The following is a 23926-nucleotide window of genomic DNA, read 5'->3' on the forward strand; positions in this document are numbered from 1 at the left end:
ATAGCACATGGTGCCCCCTCTTCCTCACCCAGGACAGGCCTCTGGCCGGGGTCACACCCCAATGAATCCTGCAGCTCCTTTTTTCGAGGAAACTGTCAGGGCAGAACTGAAATTGTGCTTTTGCTGACTATTATGGGACCTCAGAAAACACATAAAAGAATAGCTTTTTTAAAGAACTTTAGGCCAGGGATGCCTGGGTGGCTCAGCCGTTGAGCATCTGCCTTCAGCTCAGGTCGTGATCCCGGGGTCCCAGGATCGAGTCCCACATCAAGTTCCTCGCAGGGAGCCTGCTTCTCCCTCTTCCTGTGTCTCTGCCTCTCTCTGTCTCTCATGAATAAATAAAATCTTAAAAAAACAAATAAAAATTAAAAATAAAAAAACCTTTAGGCAATTTTATTTCTATTCTTATTTATTTTAAGCAATTTCTATGCCCAATGTGGGGCTCACATGACCCCAAGATCAAGTATCTCACATTCCTCTGACCAAGCTGGCCAAGTGTTCCTGCTCAATTTTCAAATCAGGGAAATGCCAAGGAAGAGGTACCGCTGTGGACACCCAATGCCCCGGGTTATTACTGTCACCATTTTGCTTCTTGTTTCTTTTTGCTCTTTACTTTTTGACGTGGGTAAAGTTTTCATCATGCAGGGTCTTTACTTCCTACCGTAATGTCTGTCTCATTTCCATGTGCGGTCCTTCCTCCCAGCAGGGTGACCAGCAGCACACATGTGGCTCCTACATCAGCCTGGTGCCTTGGTGCCTCGTGAACTGGGAGGCAGTTCTCCTGGGTTTTTGGACGTGCAGTTAGAATGTCTATAGGCAGGAGGTTACCCCTCCCTTCCTGCTCACTTGTCTCTCTGATGACATGGCCCGTGCCTACCTTGTGTGGATAGTGGGTGGTAGTGGGTAAGCCTGGCCTCTCCCTGACCTCGTGGGAACATTCTGGTGTTTGCACTGTGAATGCACCACCGGCTGCTGTGGGCAAAGCAGAACCACATGGCCCTCTGAGTTTTAGGCAGCACTGGCATTTGCCATGTGCAAGAGGTTGTGGGAGGCTGGGGACAGCAGAGACCAGGGTCCCCAACGATGGTCCTGTAGCCATCGCTCTAGGTTCTGGATTCACCTTCCTCATCAGGTACCAGATCTGACAGTGACTGTGATCCTGACAAAGTCATTTATATACACGGTGCATCCATTTTCCAATCTGTAAGACAGGGAAACACTAGACCTTCTCTTACGATTACAAGGTTAAACATTAATGAACAGAAGTGCTGAGTATATGGCCTGAGGTGTAGTGAGGGCTGCAGAGGCTGCTGTTTTCATTTTGTGTATTGTGGTCAGCACTTTTCCTCAAAGGACCAGAGAATAAATATTTTCACCTTTGAAGACCACACGGCTTGTGTCAGAAGTGTTTACTGTGGTGCACAGGCAGCTGTACACAGTTATATAAAGATGGACATGTGCAGTGTTCCAATAAAACTTTATTTACAAACACAGGTAACAGGCTGGACATGGCCAGCTCTGAGTTTATAGTATCACCTCTCGATCTGAGCATGCTCTGTCTACAGCATCAGTTTTTCCCTCTGAGCCAACGTGTGGAGGAGGGTGTTGTAGGTCCTTGGTGCTGGGAAGCAAGTCCACACACGGGTCTCAGGCTGCGGTTCTGTGGGTGCCCTCCTCTGCTTGCGATTAGTTCTCCCGTCTGGGTGACCAGGGTCAGGGCAGGGTCAGAAGTGACCTGCTCCACAGCTGGGGTTCCTCACTTCCTGGTGTGACGTACAAGCGACTATGGGAGAATCTGGCCAAGTCTGGCCATCTGAGTGTTAGGGGCAGCCCCGGGCCTCTGCTGGACCCGCCACTGCCTCCATCTGTATTGGGCGTGGCCATATGAGCCGGGGATCTGTGGGTGAAAGGACACGCCCACGCCCACACCATGCCATGAGCTGCTCACGTGCCAGGCACCCATGAGCAGGGGGTGGTCGCCGCGCACATGGCAGCCAGTGCTGAGTCACAAAGCAGCGGCATCACGTGGCTCTGGTGCAGTTTTGCTCTGAAGAAATGTCAAAAGTAGTCTTAAGGTTTATCTGTAGACCAAAAAAAAAAGGAAAGAAAGAAAAACCCCCAAAAGCCATACATCTGTAGCTGCCATGGAAAGAAAACTGAACTCGTCCACTGTGACTGGGGCTTGATCACCTTCTCAAAGTGAGCAAGTCCTTTGATGAGTGAATTCCCTGGGACTGAGAACTGGTCTGGCTATGCCTCCACCTGCATTCCCACCATGGGTTCTTCCCCTGGGTAGAAGATGACACTAGCTTTGCTTTTTCAATGTTCCCTTAATGTCTTAGCTCCCTAATGCTATGGATATTTCCCCCCAAAATCAGTGTGTTTTGTTATTTTCTCTGGAACTGGCGTCGGATTTGTCCCTAATATGGAAAGGCCCTGTCCCCTGATGTCACCACAGCTGGGCCAGCACCCCGTAGGTGATTCCCCAGGAGTGTGGCGTCAGGGTGCACAGTTCTCCCCTGGGGGAGCAGGTTCTGGTAGCTGTGCTGACTGGGGGCCTGATTCCTGGTCATCGTGGAAAACCTTTGTCTTGTACTTTGAGGTCACCCTAAGGGTTATAAGTAATTGCCTTTTTTTAAAAAAACACTTTAACTCTTGGTTAAAGAGTTAACCAAGGTCCCTTCACAGGGCTGGGGTGACCCCATACCTCCCACCAACAGAATTGGATGTGCTGTCGAGGGCAGATGATAAATGTTTTCTATCTCAAGTCTGCTATGGCAGGAACGCCGCCACGCACAGCAAGCATGTGAATGGGCATGGCTCTGTGCTCTGAAGCTACAGATGCAGGTGAATCTGAGGGGAGGTCGAGTTTTCTGCACCCTTCCGCACATACCTTCTAGAGACAGGAGCAGAGGCAGGGCCAGGGGGTCGCAGCTGGTCGCCTGGGGTCCAGTTCTGTGTGTCGACAGATTACAGGTTGTTGCCTGTGTAAACATGTATGTGAACCTCCGTGAGTGAGCACGGCACCTGTGACCCACAAGCCATCCCCATGAGCTGCCTCCAACAGCGTATTTCTAGAAGATCATGTGTGAATTTAGTTGAAAATGGCATCTTAATGAACACGAGAAAGATGTCATGCAGAAGGATCCACGTGGTAGAGTGTTTGGAGACTGGGCTCGCGTGTGGTCCCAGTTCCTTAGGCACAGGGGTCATGCAGGGTCACGCTGGCCTGCTCTGGGCCCAGCCGCCCCGCCTTCCCCTTGCCTCCAAGTCACCCCTGCACCGGGACCATCAGTCCAGGCTCTAGCCCCCCACCTTCTTTCGGCCCCCGATGTCCGGACCTCTGTAAGCTTAAGGCAGTCCTCAGCGCCACAGCCCCCTCCAGGTCCCCTGGGGTCCATCCAGACTCAGCATCTGGAGCAGTCACTCGTTAGACATGGCCACCCCCTCACCTGGCCTGTGCACCCGTGCACCTGCCCCCCCCCCCAGGGCCCTTGGACTCCAGGGTGGTCCCACAGCTCTGTGTCCTGCCCCCACCTCTGCCTCCATGGGGACAGCACTTGCTCCTGTGCTAGATGACATGAGTGGCCCAATGGGAGTTGTCCTGCGTTCTGTCAGTTTCCCCACATGGGGATCAGAAGTGAGCACACCCGGCCATGGGCAGGGTCTCTTGACATCCCCAGCAACCTGGGTTGTGGAGCCTGACTTTTCAGTCAGGGCTGTTTTCCTCGCCGGCCTGGGACGGATCAGGTGACCCCAGTTTGGCCTCATAGGAGGAGAGCTGACCTGCCAGCAGCCGAGCACGGTGGTTCCTGGTTGTGGGGCTGCACAGAGTCTCAGCCCCCACTGCCCTCTCTCCCTTCAGGCTGTTCCTGGTCATAGAGTACGTCAATGGCGGGGACCTCATGTTCCACATGCAGAGACAGAGGAAGCTTCCGGAGGAGCATGCCAGGTGGGTGCTGGGCTGCTAGGCGGGCAGTGCAGGCTGGGTTGGCAGGTCCCCTCCTGGGAGGCTGGCAGTGAGCTGGAAGAGAGATGGAGTCTGGGGGCCATGGCAAGGATGCCTCTGACCCCTGCAGCGTGGCCAACTCCAGAGCAGCTCAGGGTCCTACGATTTGCGGGTCCCCTGAGTTACGGGGTCTCAGAAACGGCCTTCCTCGGTCCCCAGAGCAGGATGACGTGTTGCCCAGAGAAGTGGGTGCTTCCTGGGAGGGTGTGCACAGCGGCACTGCACATGGTTCTGCCTTTTCCCTGTTTCCAAATGAGAGCAGCGGTGGCAGAGGGGGGCACCCATTCGGATTCCCCTGCGGAGCATTGGGGCTGCCATTTCTGGTTCTGGTCACACAGGCAGAGCAAGACACAGGCTCTCTGAGAGGAATGGCCTGTTTGTGTTTAAGCGCCACCGCCTCCAAGGCCCCAAGTGGTGGCTACCACTCTGCTCCTTCCTGCTCCCCATGCTTTTCCCTGCTCCTCCCCTCCTCACTTAAAACAAGTTCATGCAGTTTTTTGAGTCACCCTAGATCGTCTCAGGGGAAGGCAGAGCTCACTCCCCACGTGCTAGCGCTTTCTTTTTTATTGTGGCAAAATGGACAGAATACAAAATTCTCCATGCTAGCCATCGACGAGTGCACAGCTCAGCGGCACAAAGCACATTCACACCATTGTGCAGCCATCCCCACCGTCTGTTTCCAGAACTTTCCATCTCCCCAGACTGATGCTCTGCCCATGAAACACCTCCCCCACCTCCCAGCCCCTCTGGGGACCTCCTGAGTGGAATCCTACAGCATCTGTCCTTCTGGGACTGGGTCATGTCATCGAGTGGAACATCCTCATGGTCCACCCGTGTCACAGCAGGGCTCAGTAATACCCCATCATGTGTAGGGACCGTGCTTTGCTTTTCCGTCCAATCTACTGATGGGCACTGGGGCGGTCTCCACCTTTGGCTACAGTGAATGGTGCAGACATATCCTCACGACCCTAGATCACATGTTATTTCTGTGTTTAACTTTCTGAGGCACCTCCACACTGTCCCCATAGTGGCTGCATCCCTTTGCACTCCCAGCGGGGCACACTTGCACCAGCTTCCTCATGTCCTCACCAGCACGTCCCATGGTCCATCTGTCTGTGAGTGGCCACCCTAGTAGGTGTGAGGCAGTCTTGATTTCCATCTCCCTGGCGATGAGGATGCTGAGCGTCTCCCATGCTTGTTGGTCCCACATGCTTGGCAGCAGAGGACAGCGGGGCGTCTTCTGGGAGGGCCTGGGCTGGTGGTGTCCCCCCAGTTCTGCCCACACGGGCCTCCCATCCATGCTCCTCCTGGGTTCTTTCTGCTGCCCCCAGATTCTATGCTGCTGAGATCTGTATCGCTCTCAACTTCTTACATGAGAGAGGGATCATCTACCGGGATCTGAAGCTGGACAATGTTCTCCTTGACGCCGACGGCCACATCAAGTTAACGGACTACGGCATGTGCAAGGCGAGCGCCCTGGCCCTGAGCAGGGGCCCGAGTGGTCAGAGGTGCTGCCACCCGGTGGCGCCATGGCTCGCGGGGTGGGGGCAGGTAACCAGAGATTATCTTCCCTCCTGGTAACGAACTTTATCCCCACAGGAAGGCCTGGGCCCTGGTGACACGACCAGCACTTTCTGCGGAACCCCAAATTATATCGCCCCTGAAATCCTGCGGGGGGAGGAGTACGGTGAGTGGGGTGAGCGGGGCTATCCGGCAGGTGGGGGCTACTTGCTGGCAGAGCAGTTGGATGGGCTTGAGGACGACCATGACCCCTGGAGGCATTGTCTTCTCAGGAATGCGGTTGCCCCAGAGCACAGGGGGCCAGGTGGACCTGCCTGGGGCTGACCCTGCCTGGGGTCCTGGCCCAGTCATCAGAGTGGTTTTATTGACCGAATTACACCTCAAATACACCGAATTACACCTCACACCCCTGACTTTGTTCCCAGCCCATCACCATCTGCCTCAGCCCCCATCTGTCCTCCTGGGTGTCTGCTCAGGCATCGCCTGGTGGAGGACGCAGGGTAGGATTCCTTTGATCAAGGAGCCCTAAGGGGTTGATAAGGAGGGAGAGGCATGCGAGGCCCCTGAGTCTGGGTGTGCCCATTTGATGTGCTGCCGGGAGAGACCAGGCAGTAAAATAAGCAGGCAGGCGTAGGTTAACCCATCTGCAGCCCCTGCAGACAGTGGACAGTGCTTCTAGTTCTTTGCTTTCTTTGGGTCTGAAACGAAAATGAGATTACTGTGTGTGCACGTGTGTGTGGTGTGCATTTGACACGTGTGTGGGGGGTGCATATTTGTATGTGCTTGTGCATGTGTGCTGTAGTGTGTGTGGTCCATTGCATGAGTGTGAAGTGCGATGTGTGATGCATGCCTGTGCATGTGTTTGCACATGTAATATATGTAATGCATGTATGATGCATGTTTGTACATGTGTCCACTGGGTGATGTGCATGTGTGCAGGCGTGTGGTGTGGGGTGTGTGTGATGTGTGTTTGTACATGTGTGCACTGGGTGGTGTGCATGTCTGCAGGCGTGTGATGCATATTTGTACATGTGTGCACACCCCACATACTCTTGTGTCCTAGTGATTTCAGTGAAGCATGTCACAAACACACCACCAAATATTTTTAAACATTTTCTTTGCCATTAAAGTGGAGACTGGTTAGGCAGGTAGGTCACTTGCCCTCTCGGGTCAGAGGTGCCCGTGAAGCTGCTATCCCAAAGTCACTGAGGAGCCAGATGAGGAAAGACAGGTGGCAGATGGCAGACCAGGCTCAAGCGTCTAGTAGCTTGCTTGGGATGAGATTTCCCATGCAGGATGGGGGTGACTGTTCCAGAAGGCCTGAGGGGCTGCAGATACGACTGCAGCCAGGACCTCCCACCCCTGTGTGCAATAAAATACACCCCAAAACTGTGAAGGCAGGAAAATCTGGGAAGGAATGTTTACAGCCTTGGAGAAAGGGATTTTCAAGCTTAGCCAAAGGAGAATGAAAAGAATGGTTGCCCAACAAGCTCACTCAGCTTCGCGGTTCTGCGCCGTCAGAGGTACCACAAGCAGGATTAAGAGGCCAAATGACAATCTGGAAAACCAGCAAAGTGCCAGCAAGAGGGTTAAAGGCCCTGATGTGAAAACAGCTGTGCAAGCAGTCAAGATAAAAAAGACAAGGGCCCTGCGACGGTGGGCAGAGGGGAGGCCAGGCTGTGGGGGGATGTCAGGGTGCCTAGCCCAGCACTGGCCAGAGCTGTGCCGGCGGCTGCATCCCCCTGCCTCCCCACTGAGGCCAAAGCGGGCTTGCCCTATGGCCGAGCCCTTGCCGACTGCCCGCGGGCCGGGCCTGTGCCATCCCTCCAGGATTCAGCGTGGACTGGTGGGCACTGGGCGTTCTGATGTTTGAGATGATGGCTGGGCGCTCCCCGTTTGACATCATCACTGACAACCCCGACATGAACACAGAGGACTACCTTTTCCAAGGTGCGTGGGCCACTAGGCATCTCCCCCAGGCTCAGGTGCCACCACCACCCCCACCCCACCGCTGGGCAGGGTTGTGGATGGAAGGAACCTAGGCTGGTCCCTGCATTGCTGCAACCGCCTATCCCCCGGGGCAAGGTCAGCCAGCTCTCAGGGAGGCAAAGTCTGGGCTAGGACAATGGGAGCTGCCGCGACATGGGAGCGGATTCCTCTGGGTCACCAGGAGTCACCAGGAAATCCAGCCTGTCTGATTCACCCAGACTCCTTCCTGCCCTGCCAGCTATATGCCCTGGAGGCCGGGTGGGCGGGGGCCACCTGCCAGCACGAAACCCCTGCTCCGGGGCCAGAATTCACCGCCTCTGGGACACTGGTGCCCAGGACACGGTGGTCCCCTCGGCGCCCTCTGGTGGTCATGTGCGGAAGCGCCCTCGTACGTGAGGATGCTGCTGGCTCACCTGTGATTCTGAGCACGTGTGAGCACGTGCCCATCGGTGGGTGGGGGACCCTCTGTGGGGGAGACCCTGCTGGATGGAGAGAAGAGAGGCCAGGGCACTAAAAGCGCCCTGGCCGCTCCTGCTCAGAAAGGGTCTCGAGAACCCTGCAGACCGCCCAGCTCCTTCAGCGGCTGGGCAGAGCAAATGCAGCGGGAAGCGTCCAGAAGCGACGAGACTTCTCACCAGGGCCCCAATCCTTGCAGTAATCCTAGAGAAACCCATCCGGATCCCCCGATTCCTCTCCGTGAAAGCCTCCCACGTCTTGAAAGGATTTTTAAACAAGGTACACCTGTAGCCGCCGTGAGGGCCGTCCCGCGTGTGACTACCTGGGCTGACCAGGGTGGGTGTTTCCAAGGTCCCCTAGGGGACACCTGGGAATGGGGGTCACTCTGCCTTCCTATTTGATGTCTGTCCTGTGAATCGTCAGTCTTTAATCATATTTGCTAAAATGTGAGAAATTAAAGAGAAATTTAATAAATTTGGCTCATGGAGGGAAGGAAAGCTGGGTATCCTCTTGCTGTGAATTGGGGCTTCTTTGTTGCATACTGACTGGTCCCTGTTTGAACTTTGATCCCTAGGACCCCAAAGAGAGGCTTGGCTGCCGGCCACAGACAGGATTTTCTGATATCAAGTCTCACGCATTCTTCCGCAGCATAGACTGGGACCTGGTAAAGCACGGGAGACCCCGAGGGAGGGCTGGGAGTGAAGGTATGGTGGGTACTGCCCTCTGCCCCTGGGGGTGACCGGGAGACTCCCCTGTGATTGATGGGAGCGTGAGGGGCTGTGAGGAGGCCCTGGGGAAGGTGATCCTGCGAGAAGCCCTGCCTGGGTGTCCCTGACCATATGGTCCGGTGGGGACATCCTTGATCTGTGACCACATCGCCTGGTTGATTCTGTGCAAAATCCACTGGTGGGAGCTAGCCTTAGGTGTCATGGTTGGTTTTCCAAACCTGCCCTCCTTGGGCCTGTCTGGGGACGTGGCTAAGCGTGAGGTATACCAACCCTTCCTGCTGCAGCATCTGCTTCCTGGTACTAAAACAAGATTGAACTGAATTGGTTTCAAAATATGTAAATGGTTGCAGAGTTCCTGAAATATAACCTTTAAAATGTGCTCCCCTGGGAAAAAGGAGATTAGCTAGCTAATTAAGTAAATGTTGGACTTTAGCTCAAAGGAGATCAAGACAAAGCCCCACTCGGGCAGTGTTGCGTCTCCCTCCCCGGCCCCGTGGGCAGAGCAGCTCTCATCCATTCCCCCTGGCCACTGTCACTTCCCACCACAGGACTGTCACCTGTGCATCTGTGGGGACCCAGGGCCCTGGTCAGGGCCAGGAGGGTCCTCAGACCATGCGCCCACCCCACCTACACTCAACCCCATCCAGGCTCCTGCTGGGTTATTTCAAAACAGTCCAGCATCCTGTCCCTTGGAGTTATTAGAATAACATTCAGACCACAGGTACTTTTTAATTAAGAAAAAGATTTTGAGTGGCTCCTGGTCACCTGGTTGTCTCCATCCATGGAGCGTTGGCTCTTGGTCTCCGTGACCTGAGTTCAAGCCCTATGTTGTGTTTAGAGCTTACTTCAAAAAAAAAAAAAAAAAGAGAAGAGAAACTGATCTTGGTCCACTCGCCTAAGAGAGACGAAATCTAGATCTAGGCTGGCTTCTGTTACCTGTACAGTTTGGGACACCTGCCCTGGAGGAACCCCAGGAGGCCCATACTGAGCCTCAGTGGTTCACACATTGACTGACTGAGCCCGTGGCAATGCCTAGTGTCCTCTTCCTCCCCACCCCTGCAGATTTAGGGCTCTGCACGTTGCAGCCCTGGCACCAGCTAGGCAGGTGTTGAGCTGGACAAGGCCTTTGTAGATGCTGTGCCCACCACCCTGGGGCTACAACCTGATGTCAGTTCTCAGGGAGCCCTCAGTGGCCTGGGGTGCCATGTCCCGTGGGCAGCATCTGGTCACTTCCAGTCTCCATGCATCCCTGCCAAAAACCTTGTTCTCAAGTGAGGCCTGTTTCCTCTGATCAGAAGAGGAAGGATGATGGCATGGGTATGAAATGATAACGTTACTCTTTTACGGGCAGCGTCCACATTGATGAGCCATATCTAGACCCTATTGGGCCAAGGGAGGTGCAGGTAGTCTCCAGGGGCCTGGGGGTGTGTGAGTCCACCCTTGGCTCCACCAAGTGACATCCTGCTCAGCAGCTGCCGTCGGCCATGGGAAGATGTGCCTGAGCAGAAGCATGTGTGCCATGTGGAGGCATGTGGGGTCCAGAGCCCAGTGCCCAACACTGCTTGAGGGGTGGCTGTCTTCAGTGAGAGGGATGTGCAGATAGTGGAGGGGAAGAAGCGCTTTGATAAAACAGGTGCTGGGGGCCCTCTGCCCTCACAGGGCCCCACAGGGTGGCTTCTGGGATTCCTTCCCCACCGCCACAGCCAGGAAAGCTGAGTCCAGACACTCTGCTTTGCACACGTCCTGTCGGGCTTCATCACCCAGAGCTGGGGAAACAGGGACTAGTGAGTATGAGAAGCCCTGCTCAGAGACACTGCAGCCACTTGTTACCACCAGGCTGGGGCTCAGGCCCTGGGGTCATCCTGGACCCTGCTCTGTGTCCCCCACCCAGTCCTCAGGGACTCGGCCTCCAGGGCCTGGCCTCTCCCGCTCCCAGGACAGGACCTGCTTCTGCCTTGCCAGTGGTGGCCTCCTCTGTCCAGGGACCTCCTGCCTCCTCTCAGGCTTCACTGAGCCCCCAGTGCCCCCAACACACTGCAGGGCTGCCCTCCCGCCCCCTTCAGGCCCACCCTGGCTGCCATGCTGAGGCCCTCCCAGTATCCTCTTTCCACGCACACTGGCATGGCCAAGCGGTGGCATGTCCCCCCAGCGGTGCTCCAGGTGACACTGTTCTCATTCACTGTTTTGACTGAGGAAAGGAGAGGACTCGTGAGACATGAGATGTGCTCAACGGAGGCTGAGCAGCCTCTCGCCCTTAGGCCAGACAGGCCGAGGGATGAGGGGTGGGCCTGGAGGAACCCAGGGAGCACCAGCTCTGCTTGCCACTTGGTCTGCTGGGACTTGATATTTAAATCAAGATAGGGAAATAGTTTAAGAGATGCCCTCCCTTCCCCCTTTTTATCAGAAAACATTTTATGCAAAAGAAACGGGTAATTGAGTATAAAAGGTGAGAAGCAACAGAGACGGATCCTCAGTCCCCATGCACACGGGTGACCCGCTCTGTCTGCAGGAACAGCCCGTCCTCACCACCACATTCCCCTTCTGACTCCCCTCAGGGATGGTCTCTGCCCAGTGACCAGCTACCAGGCGGCCCATGTCCCTGTGCACATCGGGTGGCTGGCAAGAAGGACCCCGTGTCCTCTGCATGTCCAAGTGGGGTCCATACGTATCACATTCCACTCCCACTCTCCTCCTATTGTTGTAACTGAAGTCATCACGTTGGCCCTGGATAGTTCCATGGCTTGTACAGAGATGTGCAGAAGCCCCATGTGGGCAGGCATTTCCGGCCCTGCAAGCAAAGGGGTACCCCGAGGGGGGGCTGGACTGCTGGCCTCACACCCCTCCTCACACTCCCTGGCCTCAGGTGTGGCTGCATGGCAGGCGGAGGTGGGGGACCCGTGTCCCTCACTTACAGCTCAGGGTTAGTTCCTGGGAACGTGCCTGGGCCAACAGTGCAGGGCATAGAGCTGGGGAAGGATGGGGGGAGGCTTGAGTGTCACAGGAATGGAACTAGCAAGCCCTCACCATCCTCACCTGGGTGACATGCCGCCAGGGGATCTCTGTCCCCTATGTGGTGAGGTGGAGATCGCAGTCTGGATCCCGAGAAGCCCGTTTCCTGCCTGATAAGCATCCCCTTGTGATTAGAAACAGGCTCAGTTAGCGTTTTCAGGGAGGAAGGTCTTGGTGGGATGGAATCTCAGCCAGCACTGGCATGGGCAACGGCGCCCCTGCCGAGTCCAAGCTCCGTTATGACCAGGCTCCAAATTCTAAGAAAGAAAATCTCTTGAGACCATGAGACCAGCCTCGTTGGGTGTCGGGGCATGGTTGCGGGGTGCAGGGTGCGAACCCCAGTACAGCTCTGTCCCAGGTATGGGCCTATGCAGCCAGTGCTGCCAACATTTATAAACTCAGGGTTGTTTTGTTTGTTTTTTTTAAGATTTATGTATTTGTTCATGAGAGACACAGAGAGAGAGAGAGGCAGAAACACACAGGCAGAGGGAGAAACAGGCTCCATGCAGGGAGCCTGACTCAGGACTCCATCCTGGAAGTCCGGGATCACACCCTGAGCCAAAGGCAGGCGCTAAACCGCTGAGCCAACCAGGGATCCCCTAAACTCAGGGTTTTACTGGCTTCAGATACATTTTCCTAAACTTTGTGTTTAAGGGAAAAGAAAACTGTCTCCAAATACACCGAGTGTGTTCTTATTCCATTCTGTGACTTAAGTTCCTGCAAAAACCCAGATCCCGTGGAGAGGACAGCCAGCACCACCTGACTTCTTGCCTTTTCTTCCCAGTTGGAGAAGAAGCAGGCCCTCCCGCCATTCCAGCCCCAAATAACCGACGAGTACGGTCTGGACAACTTCGACACCCAGTTCACCAGCGAGCCCGTGCAGCTGACCCCAGATGACGAGTAAGGCCTGCCGGGGGCGGGCCGGGGGTTGGGACACCCCGTCTGCCGTTTGCCCTATCCAGGGTCTGACCCCACTCCCCATGCTCTGCCTGTGCACAGGGACGTCATAAAAAGGATCGACCAGTCCGAGTTTGAAGGTTTTGAGTACATCAACCCGTTACTGCTGTCCACCGAGGAGTCCGTGTGAGGCCGTCTTCTCTGTCATGGACACGTCTGTGAATGACCCCTTCACTCTATCCTTAACCACAGCGCATGCATGCCAGGCTGGGCGCAAGGCTCCAAGTGCGGCCAGGGAGGGATACTTGCCGCCGACCCCGTGGACGGGGGCGCCAAGCGGGCGCTTCTCATAGCGGAACAGTCTTGCGTCTGGGCCCGCGCGGCCAGCTTTGTGCTGGAGGAATTTGCTTCTTGTGCCTGCGCCGCGGACAACCCGCGGTGACCGTGTCCAAGGGAGAAACTGCCCCACGATTTCGAAGGTGCACACTTTCCACAGAAACAGAACTGACCTGCTCCGCCAGGAGAGTTAGCCTGTAATGTCCTGAGGAATAAAATGTGCCCATGATGTCGAAGCCGTCCTGGTGCCTTTTTTCCGCGTGCGGCACCCACCCAGCGTTGCAGGCGACAGCCACATGGGAGGAGCCCGAGTGGGCGGGGTTGTGCGCTGAGTCGAGGCTGGGAACGGGAGTCCGAGTGCCCACAGAGAGGCACTGCGGTGGAGAATTGACAAATTTGGGACATTTTCTCAATCCCAGTAAGTTCCCACGTTTGTAGTTAGCATGTATGTCACACCAGTGCATCTGCAGCCCCCACAGTGTCACCGACCATGAGGAGACCCAATCCTGGATTCTAATGCTGCTCACTGAAGCACCCGGATACCAAATAAAGTAAGAAATTGGAAGACGAAATCTGCACAAAATATCTCTGAAAACACTAAGCGGGGCAGCCTATGTGACCTCTTGTGTTATGTATTAAATCTTCGAAAAAATATTTTTATTGGTAATAATGATGCTCAGAATTAGAAAATTTACAAAGATCTGTGTATGAGTGTCCCAGCCTTAATAATCAATCTAGAATACCACAGACACCCTGCATGCATGTTCCTGACTGCACACTTCCTGCTTCCCGCAAGCAGCACAGGGGACACACATCACTCCGTCACCCTCCTTGCATCAATGCCCAACCACAGGTTTTCTGATTCTCTAACCCACTAGGTGTAGCTCGAGCAGCAGGCAGAGTGCAGATCCCAGCAGCAGGACCTGGGATCACACTCCTAAGCCAAAGTGAGATGCTCAACCGCTGAGCCACCCAGGTGTCCCTAACGACTTATTTCTAATAAAAGTAGGTGTTTTCGGGAAGCAGCAGTTTTGGAAAGCGTTTTTAAAAAACAGGTTTTATTTAGAGCAGTCTTAGGTTCCCACCAAAATTGTGGGGCCACTGCAGAGATTTCCCATGTGCCCATACCCCCATGTACCACCACCCTCACCGCCAGCCTCCCCTCCCAAAGCTATGTGTGACCCTGGATGAACCCCAAGGACACAGCATCCCCAGGGCACGAGCCTCACATCTTGGTGGCTGCAGTGCGTGGGTTTAGACAAAATGACATATATTCACCCTGTAGATCATGCAGAGTGGCTTCACCTTCCCAAAGGCCCCGTGCCCCATCCTCCAGTGACCACTGCCCTCTCCCTGTCTCTATAGTTCTGCCTCTTCCAGAAGCCCCTATGGCAAGAGTCTCTTCAGACCACATCTCTCACTTGGTCACATGCAGTTAGGTTCCCCCATGGTCCTTTCGTGGCTTTGTGACCCGCTCCCTGTGCCAGTGCTCACGGCCAAGGTGGCTGGGGTGGAGATGGGGACATTGCCAAAGCCCAGCTCTTCCAGAATCCAAGGGCTGTCAGCGCTGGAAGGAAAACTAGCTATAGACACTCTTGTGCCCCACTTTCCACTTGCCCTGGAAGCCCAAACACACGGCTGACGCAGAATGTTCTGGCAGATGGGCCTGCCCACTGCAGATGGCACCTGGCCCATTCCCTCCCGGTCAGTCCCGGCTGGAGAAGACGCTGCGCTGCGACCCTCGCCCGTCTGTGAGGTACTAGGGCACTTCGCAGTGGCAGCGTCTACGGGGGAGGGGGGGGGCGGGGGGGGGGGGCCTGAACCATGTGGCCAGCAGGTTCACCGGGAGAATTGAAACGCGGAGCAAGCGGAGTCTGCAGAGGCAGGAAAGTGCACTCTGCCCACCTGTCCACTTGTCCGTAGATGTGGCCAGTCCTGCTCGAGATCGTCTCAGCTCACCTGCCCGGGCTTGGGTCTGTCTGCCAAGCGGCTGCCAGATTCTGACTGCAGCAGAGCACTCTGCTTAGCTAAGCCAAAAAGGAAAAGGATCCTGTGTTTTGGTCCCGACATAGACAGACATGTGACACCAGTAGTCTACACAGACATTTTAATAAGCAGCTTTCAAAGCAGAGGACGTGGCTCTGGCAGGTGGGGCCAAGCCTCTGCTCCGGCTGTCTGCTCACCACACCACGTCTTCCGTACTTTCTGCCAAGCACTGGGCAAGGTGGCTGTCGATGTCTAGCTGGGCCAGCCTGCAAGAGGGAGGGGATGGTCACTCATGTAAGGGGACACGCCGACCACACACCACCTGCCACCACACCCACCACACTTTCACACCACTCCCTGTACTAACAACACCCAAGTCAGCCAGAGAAACCAGTGATCATCTCCATAGCTGGTCAGAAATGAGGGAAAGGTCCAGGAGGGCCATGCCAACCGGAAAAGGCCTCTGCCAATCCCGTGCCTTAGGGATATTTGTCTGGGCCACGTGCTCAGTGCACCTGGATGTGCAGCAACAGGACACCTGTCAGACACACACCCTGGGCTCGACCAGCCTCCTCCTGTGTCTCAATGAGCCTCCAGGGGATTCTGGAATCCACTCAGCTTAAGGACCTCACGGATCTGGGTGGACTGCTTGTCCTGGGGCCTGAAAGGCCACCCACAGATGAAGGGGCTTGGCAGAGACTCAGGACAGCATCAGAGGGTCCCTGCCTGCCCGTGCCAGGGGCTCCTGCAGGGGGTTCTGTATCAACAAACACCCAGAACATCACTTCCTCTTATGAAAGCTGCCCCACGTGGCACCCCCAAAACAAAAAGCACACAGCTGGGCCCCAGGAGCACGATCACTGTCCTCTACAAGAGGTGGGAAAACAGAAGCAGGTAAAGGTGGCTGTGTCGCTCGGATCTGTCTGCTCACTGTGGAGGACTAAGACCCCTAGGGAGGGAGGGCAGCAAACTTCCTGCCAGCCTACAGCGCTGGGGGCTCCACAGCCTGCGGGATGGCCTCTCAGCATCCCGTGGGCATGTGGGGAGGGGCCTGGATTTGTGTCATGGAGCAGACACCTTCCACTCCCGACCTCATCTCACCCCATCTGGGCAGGCGGGCCAGGCAGGACCACCCCCCACGCACTGGAGCCAGGGACAGTCAGCTTCCAGCTGTGCCCCCAGACAGCAGCAGGCCTGCGGCAAGACACACCCTAGGGGGGGGCTGGGCCCACCAGCTGCGAACAGTAGCACTCTCTGTGCCCCCTGCAGCCTGGGGTTATCCTGTCTGCCAACCTGCCCACAGCTCCTGCAGTTCTTCTTATGCTCCAGGCAGGCCCAGTCACCCCGTGTCTCCCTCGGCTCAGCAGCACATGTGATGACCCCCGAAGCCTCAGCACAGGTCATGGTGGCCGGGACCCCACCACACCTCCCAGACTGGAACACACCACATCCTGCTGGTACACCCTGGGTCTCTACTAGCAGCTGGCAGCGTGGACACTTCATCCATCGCCAGGAGTTCCGCCTGGCCCTCTGGACACGCCTCTACACCATGGCTTCTGCAGTAGTCTGCCCAGATGGCTTCTCTCTACTTGGGAGACCCCCCAAGATGCGACCTTTCCTCCGCCCATACCTAGAGCCATCCTGGTCAGCTGGCCAAGTTCACTGGCCAGAGTGGAAAGGCCCTTCCCTGGAGCATCACAGCAAGATGCTGAGGGCCACAGCACCACCTCACCCTGTTGCTCTGGGAGCCTGTGCCCATTCTGGTGGCCATCAGCTGCCCTCTCAGACTTTGTGGGGCTGGTCAGTGTGCTCTCAAGTCCCTGGGGCCCCCGCATGCTCTAAGGCTGCCAGAAGATTCTAAGATCTGGACCAGGTCACCTTGTCTGGGGTTTCCAGGAGGTATCCCTCGGGTGGGGGGCACCCTTTGGGACCCTTGAGACCTCCTCCTCATTAAGAAAGCTTGGTCTTCGCCAGCCTCATCCTGCACGCCAAGCTTTTGCAGCAGCTGCCCCAAGACAGGCCAACCTCACTGTCTCATTGAGGCCCAGTTTGTGGACGATGCGTGCAGCTGCAGAAGAGGACACTCCGTCCAAGACTCTACTGACTCCTGCGTCCAAGGGGGCTCAGTGTCCAGCAGCATGAGGGGCCTCGGAGCTGGTAAAACACCAACAACTGAGGTTCTCATTGTATATGTGGGACACAACCCAACTTCTGGGTTCCACATCTTTGTGGCCAGTGGCCCGTGGTAACCCATCTCCCCAGGTGCCCTTGTGACTTGCAGGATCAGAGATCATACAGGACACCTGAGCACAGCAGTGCGCAGATCTTAGGGGCACAGGGTCTCACACCCCATCAGTCAAATTCGCCATACAATCATCTATCACGTTAAAGAATAAAACTGTTCTCTGAGTCACTTGAGCCGGCTATGGCTTTGAGAAGAATCATGAGCTCATCCCACAGCACTGTGCCCCCAAAGCACACCCTCCACAAGCATCACTCGGGTTAGAAGTCGCCCCTGAGGTCCAACACCACCTCCCCTGCTATCAGAAGAGCAGTGCTCGAGGCTTCAGTCTCTGGTTAAGAAATTTCCCAAGTGGGGCAACTCGCTGGCTCAGTCAGTAAAGCACGTGACCCTTGACCTCGGGGGCTGTGAGTTCAAGCCCCATATTAAGTGTAGAGTTTACTTAAAAATATTTTTTTTAAGTAGAACAGATTATACATAACAAAAACTTTCCCCAAGAATCCCTAAGAGCTGATACTGTTCTAGGGAGAGTCACAAGACAACTTGACAGCTTACTGTGCACCTGCTGAACTGGACCCCCCCCCCCCCCCGCAGCCCAAGCTGTCTCCTTGCCCCAGGGTCCTGAGCATCCCAGGAGAGTGTGGGCCTTTGTTTTCAGTGACCTGTGGTCTCCGCACTCACTGTTACCACCTGAGGGGTGTGTTCTGCCCCAGAGCTCTCCCCTTTGTAGTCAAGTGGAAGAATGTGCTACAAGCATTTCAGAGAAGCGTGCGCGCGGAGGACTGGACCCCACTGTACTGACACCCACTTTGGAAAAAATGAGGCACTCTGCCAAGCTTTAATTTAACTGCTTAAAAAACTCAAAGCTGGAACTTTTTTCTCCCTAACATCTCTGTCATTAGAAGTCTTTTTTTAGACTGTGTAGAAATGCCAGCATTCCAAGAACAGAAAGCCCCTTCTGGAACAGGAGAAAAGGTGGGGCACCCAGACAGCATTAAATATCTTAACAGCTTCTACCAAGAAAAGAATTTCTCTCTGGGGCTTCCAGCAATGTCCTCTGCCCCTGGGTTTCTCAGACAAGGGATGAATCAAGACCAACCGCTATTTTTAAAAAGTGTTTGCTGCATTAGCAGAATTGGCAAGCCAGTCAGTATTTGCAACTCACAAGTGTCCTAAAACTTGAGTACAGGCAAAAGGCAGTGCTGGAGGTGCTGGCTCTGGAAACATTTTGCAAATTCCCTGGTGCTTGTAGGAGAGCCAGGGCATCTTCGGTGGACCACAAGGCGACCCCCTCCAGGCCCTGCTTGTGGCTCCACCTGCTGGGGCTTCACCGGCAGCACAGCCCCTGACACTAGTCCCTGTCCGTCGGGGTCCAGAACATCCACCACCTTGCCCAAACCAGCCACTCTCCTCTCACCAGCCCTGGGCTGTGCAGGCACCTTAAGGAGATAAGCATGAGGGTACTGGGCTCACCCCAATACCAGCTCTCAAAGGCTTGTTCTGATACAAAAATGCAGACTAGAGGAGCCCAAAGAGTTGACCACTAATAGAAACATCACATCTCTGAATAAAAAGTAGCATCTAAAGATCTTGGTGTGCAGGCTGTTTACCTGAACCAGTGGCTTGATGGTGTTTGTTTTGCTGTCAGTTCCATTGCCCTCACTGTCCAGGATGGTGTTTGCTTCTGGGGGACCAGGGATGTGGCCTGTGACTTGCACACCAACTGCCAGCCACACGAAATCTGGAGCTGGTCCACTTACTGAAACCTACTGTTCTTTCACTTCATCTGACCAAATTCCTTTTGACAGTCTTGACCCCTAAAACCGTAGCACCTGTGTCCTCAGCTGTGTGACACGTGGCCCACAAGCTGGGCAGTCAGAGCTTAACATCTTAGCAAACCTAAAGTCCAGTCCCCTTATTCAAAAAAAGATATAAAGAGAGGTGCCAGGGGAGCTCCATCGGTTAAGCATCCAACTTTTGGCTCAGATCGTGATCTTGGGATCCTGAGATTGAGCCCTGCATCCTCAACAGGGAGACTCCTTGTGTCTCTCTCCCTCTGCCCCTCCACCACACCCCCCTCACTCATGCATGCTCCTTCTCTCTTCCTCTCTAACATAAATAATCTTTAAAAAAAAAATAAAAACATACATTGAGCTTTTAAAGCAAAACAGCATCTCTCAGCACAAACAACCTTCATTTTTTTTTTTTTTAAGATTTATTTATTCACGAGAGCACATACACAGAGAGAGAGAGAGAGATGCAGAAACACAGGCAGAGGAAGAAGCAGGCCCCTCACAGGGAGCCCGATGCGGGACTCGATCCCAGATCCTGAGTTCAGGACCTGAGCCAAACACAGGCACCCAACCGCTGAGCCACCCAGGCGTCCCAACAACCTTCATTTTTAAAACCTACTCCTATGTAGGTACTGGTGGGACTGCTTGGTGACCCACAGCCTGGCCTGGCCCCAGAGGTGGCCTCAGCCAGGGTATGGCGGTCCCCACCAGGTTCCCTGTGTTAGGGTGGGCTGTCAGGTGTGGGGAGAGGTGCCCTGCTTTCCTGCTGCACAGTCTGTCCCAGGGAGACTGCGGCCTGTGCGCAGGGCTCCAAGGGATGAGTGAGCAGGGGACCCCCAGCGTCCCCAACCCCGACCAGCGGCCTCTAGCTACCTGGACTTCAGCAACTCAACATGCACTGACCTGAGGTGGCCAAACCGAGCTCGGGCACTTCCTGGCCCTCTAAACACGGCTGTGCGTGCCAAGCAGGGCTGAGTCAGAGAGGGGGACAGAGGCCCCAGCCCGGCGCACTCACCTGGGGGCGAAGTCGACCTGGCACATGGGGCAGCTCCGCAGGCTGGGCGAGGCCTCCCACAGCTGCTCCGGGGCACCGGGCGTCCCTCGGGGCTCAGGCGAGGCGCATCGCTGCGGGGACCGGGCCCGAAGGGGCACTCGGTGGGGAGGGCCCAAGCCCCCGCCTCCTCTCGGGGCCGGCGGGAAGGGCGTCCAGGAAAAGGTCCGGGCTCCCACGGTGAACTCCTCGGGGGACGCGGTGCGCTTGGGACGGCGGCCGGGATCCTGCCAAACCGCGTCGTCCGTCGGGCCGCGCCCTGGCGCCCCCCCCCCCCGTCCAGGACCCCCATCCCGCTCGCACCCCGGCATTCCCCGGAGGCCCCGCACGCACCGGGCCGGGGAAGGCGGGCAGCGGCGGCAGCTCTCCGTCGGGGCTCAGATCAGCTATCCCCGCGCGCAGCAGGTCCGCCCACGGCCGCGCGCACTCGCCGACCCCCGGGACGGGCCCCCCGCGGCCGCTGAGGGCGCGGAGAGAACTCAGGAGGAGACGCCCGGCGGGGGAGGGCGGGGAGGGCGGGGAGGGCGGGGAAGGCGCGGCTCCGAGGGGGCGGCCCGGCGCGGCGGCTCCGGGAAGCACGTGGGCGCGCGGCCACCGCGCCGGAGCGGCCGGGGGACGCGGGCCCCCTTCCTCCCCCCACCCGCCACCCCCCACCCCACCCTAGCCCCCGGCCCCCGACCTCACCCGCCCCCAGGGGACGGCCTCCGCCGGCGCAAACTCGGCCGCGGCCTCCGCGCCGCCTCCATCCGCCCCCAGCCCAGCGTCCGCCGGAAGTGAGCGGCCCGCCGGAGACCCCGCCCCCGACCAGGCCCCGCCTCCGGCCCTGACCCCATCCCCCGCACGGACCCAGCTCCGACAGAGACCCCGCCCCGAGCAGGCCCCGCCCCTCGAGGGACCCCGCCCCGACCAGGCCCCGCCCCTCGAGGGACCCCGCCCCCGACCAGGCCCCGCCCCTCGAGGGACCCCGCCCCGACCAGGCCCCGCCTCCGGCCCTGACCCCATCCCCCGCACGGACCCCCCTCCGACAGAGACCCCGCCCCGAGCAGGCCCCGCCCCTCGAGGGACCCCGCCCCCCGACCAGGCCCCGCCCCTCGAGGGACCCCGCCCCCGACCAGGCCCCGCCCCTCGAGGGACCCCGCCCCTGACCAGGCCCCGCCCCTCGAGGGACCCCGCCCCGACCAGGCCCCGCCCCTCGAGGGACCCCGCCCCCGACCAGGCCCCGCCCCTCGAGGGACCCCGCCCCCGACCAGGCCCCGCCCCTCGCCATCTGCCGGGGACCCAGACACCCTCGTCGACCTCCTCCTGCCTGAAGCGCGCTGTGGACCTGGTCCCCCACCCCTGGCCCCCATCCCGACCCCACAGCCTGCTCTGCGGTCCTGAGGCAGCCCCCCAAAACCCCGGGACACTGTCGGAGAGGAAGGTGTTCCGACCTCGACACCGGGAGAGACAGGTCACGGTCGCTTCTGCCAGAGGAGCTCAGGGGAGCTGACTGCCCACTGAGGAAGACATGGAGGCCGGGATGGGGGGCCCATTTCACGCGGTTCCCCACCCGCAGGCTTGTGGCCTGCAGAGGCTTGGGAGGGGGGACTGGACCCGTGGTCAGGCCAGGGACCCCTTCCCCAGTTGCCACCTGCCCAGTGGCCAGACCTGCCCTGCTCCCCACCTCCTGCGGGGGGACAGCTCTGAGCCTGTTTCCAGCTCTGCGGAAGAGGATACAGCCTGTCTTCCTCGGGGCGGTTGTGTTTTCCTCCTAAAGGGAGGAACTTGGTTTTCGGAGTTAAGAAAAAAAGAAGAGGCAACAAAGTGCAAGTAGCCAGCCAAGACCAGGGGTGCTGGGCCAGGGGCAGGCGTGGGGGGATCCTCCCTCATGGGGCTCTCCCCAAGACTCAGGGCCCAGAGCTCCTGCCCAGCGACCACTCAATCCACCACTTGGTGGCAGCAGATGCCCAGGCACTCTCCGTGGCTCCTGCTCCCGTAGAGCCCCAAGCCCTGAGGGCCTCAGGAGCCCCTGGGTGACCCCCACCCTCACGGGGGCTGAAGTATGCAGGGGGCTGGGTGGCAGGAAATCCCTTCAACAGACAAGCAGAAGTCACGGGGGGTGCTGGGACTCCTTCGCTCTCCCCAACCCCAGCAGCTTTGTCAGGGATTGTTCTAGATCCTGGAGACCTCCAAGGAAACAAGGCAGGGTCTTTGCCCTCAGAACCTGCCAACCAATAGGAAACAGACCCCACATGCACAAACAAGCAGAGTCACCAAGCTCGGTGGTCCCGGGGGTCCCTGAAGGAGGCTGCAGCTGGACCTGCTCCCAGGTGAGGGAAGGCCAGACATGAGGGCTCCCAGGCATGGCTCCATGAAGGTGTCCAGCAGCCCCGGGACTACCACACACCTGGTGCTGGGGGTTCCCATGCACAGTCCCGTGGGTCCTGGCTGCAGCTTCTGCAGATCCAAAGCCCTTGCTGGGAGTACCACCACACTTCCACCAACTGGCCATGGGGAGCCTCAGAAGGAATGATGCCAGGCCTCTCCAAGGTACAGGGGGGCACAGCCAGGCCTCTCCGAGGCACAGGGGGATACAGCCAAGCTTCCCCAGGCACAGGGGGCACAGCCAGGTCTTAGAGAGTCAGTATACACTCAGTTCTCTGGCCATGCTGGGACTTCTGTATGAGCAGCTGCTGCCCCTAGACAGGGCCTTGGGAACCGTACACCAGGGTCTTCGACATCCCAACCACTCCTGCCCCTTCCAGTCCCTTTCTCTACAGTCTCTACAGAGCTCACATGGCCCAGTCCCCTGACCAAGAAGGGCAGAGCAGGGCATTGGCAGGGACGGGTCTCAGACAGACCCTGGCTACGGCCCTGGCCTGAGGGCAGGTGCCCCGAGTAAGGCTGGCTCAGGGAAACTGTCACGGCCTGGCTGGCCCAAGCCACACGAGGTGGGCAACACCCACTCTCCTTGGCCGGAGCCAGCCCAGGGGGCCTAGTTTGCCCTTGGCTGCCGAGGGAGAAGTCCGGGACCTCTGGCTGGGGGCCAGGCCAGCACCGCCGGGCAGAACAGAGACCCTCGGAGCCCGGCCCTCCTGGGGGCGCAGAGCCAGAGCAACATGCACACGTGGTCCTCCTGGGGGCTTCTCCTCTCTGGTTTCATGCGGCTGCTGGGGATTAAGTCCCCCATTGCTGCTGGCACCTACAGCCTGCAACACTTCCTCGGAGAACAGAGCAGGGGTGACCAGCCAGGCAGGTGCTGGTGCCCCTCAGGAAGCCCTGCCCCCGTCCCCGCCACCCCTGCCCCTGCTGGCGCAAGCACCTTCCCGAGGCCGAGTGGAAGCTCAGAGCACCCAACAGACCCACCTTGGCGCAGCTGCCTGGGCGTCACTAGCAAGACGCAGTGGCGGTGGTAGGACTGGAGGTTGAACAGTTGAACTTGATTAAAAGACTCTCATCTCGTTTTTAAGCCACCTGTTGCTGGTGACAGTGACTGGGGCTGCCCTGGAAAATAATCTCTGATTAGGACTGATGCTGGCACTGCAGAAAGGGATTTTCTATGAGCCAAAATTCATGTTTACAAAGACTATTTCAGTGATTTCTAAGAGGCGCCCCTAGGGAGAGGTGGCAAGGGCTCAAGGGGCCGGTGTGTGGGAGCCCTGGCCTGCAGTCTGCTCCCTGCTCTCCCCGGCTTCCTCCACAGGGCAATGAGGACACTGCGGCTGATGAACCAGAGCCCCTCCCTCCAAGGTGCCTGTCCCAGCATTGGACACATGTGGCCAGCCAGGCAGGGGCCTCTCCATCCCCAACCCTTCCACTACCAAGGAGCAAATGTCTCAGCTCCTGCTGTTCTCAGAGCCAAGATGGCCACGGGTTCCTCCCTCCCACTGGGAGAGCAAGACTTGCGTCTGCCCAGTGCTGCTGCCCCCA

General features: G+C 57.4%; 2 protein-coding genes across 11 annotated transcripts in view; one reads left to right on the forward strand and one right to left on the reverse strand.

Moving 5' to 3' along the window:
* PRKCZ (protein kinase C zeta) overlaps positions 1-13181 on the forward strand; it is a 101238-nt gene extending 88057 nt beyond the window's left edge. For all 6 annotated transcript variants that reach the window (XM_025427461.3, XM_025427466.3, XM_035715970.2 and 3 more), the window contains 8 exons: positions 3866-3952; positions 5341-5476; positions 5609-5696; positions 7361-7480; positions 8175-8254; positions 8550-8639; positions 12497-12612; positions 12712-13181. In XM_025427461.3, coding sequence (XP_025283246.1) covers positions 3866-3952; positions 5341-5476; positions 5609-5696; positions 7361-7480; positions 8175-8254; positions 8550-8639; positions 12497-12612; positions 12712-12799 — 805 coding nt within the window. In that variant the 3' untranslated portion in view covers positions 12800-13181. The remainder of the gene's footprint in view (positions 1-3865; positions 3953-5340; positions 5477-5608; positions 5697-7360; positions 7481-8174; positions 8255-8549; positions 8640-12496; positions 12613-12711) is intronic.
* FAAP20 (FA core complex associated protein 20) lies at positions 1461-20806 on the reverse strand. Of its 5 annotated transcripts, XR_004815644.2 has the most exons (6): positions 20702-20806; positions 20351-20477; positions 19982-20244; positions 3787-4024; positions 2894-2984; positions 1461-2047 (listed from the first exon to the last, which is right to left on the reverse strand). XR_004815644.2 is itself a non-coding variant. In XM_049110492.1 (5 exons), the coding sequence occupies exons 1-4, from the start codon at positions 20761-20763 to the stop codon at positions 2897-2899; spliced, it is 540 nt and encodes a 179-aa protein (XP_048966449.1). In that variant the 5' UTR covers positions 20764-20806; the 3' UTR covers positions 1461-2047; positions 2894-2896. The 5 variants fall into 5 exon arrangements, 4 of the variants coding, with proteins under 4 accessions (XP_048966449.1, XP_048966448.1, XP_025283252.1 ...); XM_049110492.1 differs by lacking the exon at positions 3787-4024; XM_049110491.1 differs by lacking the exon at positions 3787-4024 and having other exon boundaries at positions 1461-2081.
* Positions 20807-23926: the final 3120 nt, after the last annotated feature.

This window comes from Canis lupus, chromosome 5 (genome assembly GCF_003254725.2).
Source record: "Canis lupus dingo isolate Sandy chromosome 5, ASM325472v2, whole genome shotgun sequence".
NCBI lineage: Eukaryota > Metazoa > Chordata > Mammalia > Carnivora > Canidae > Canis > Canis lupus.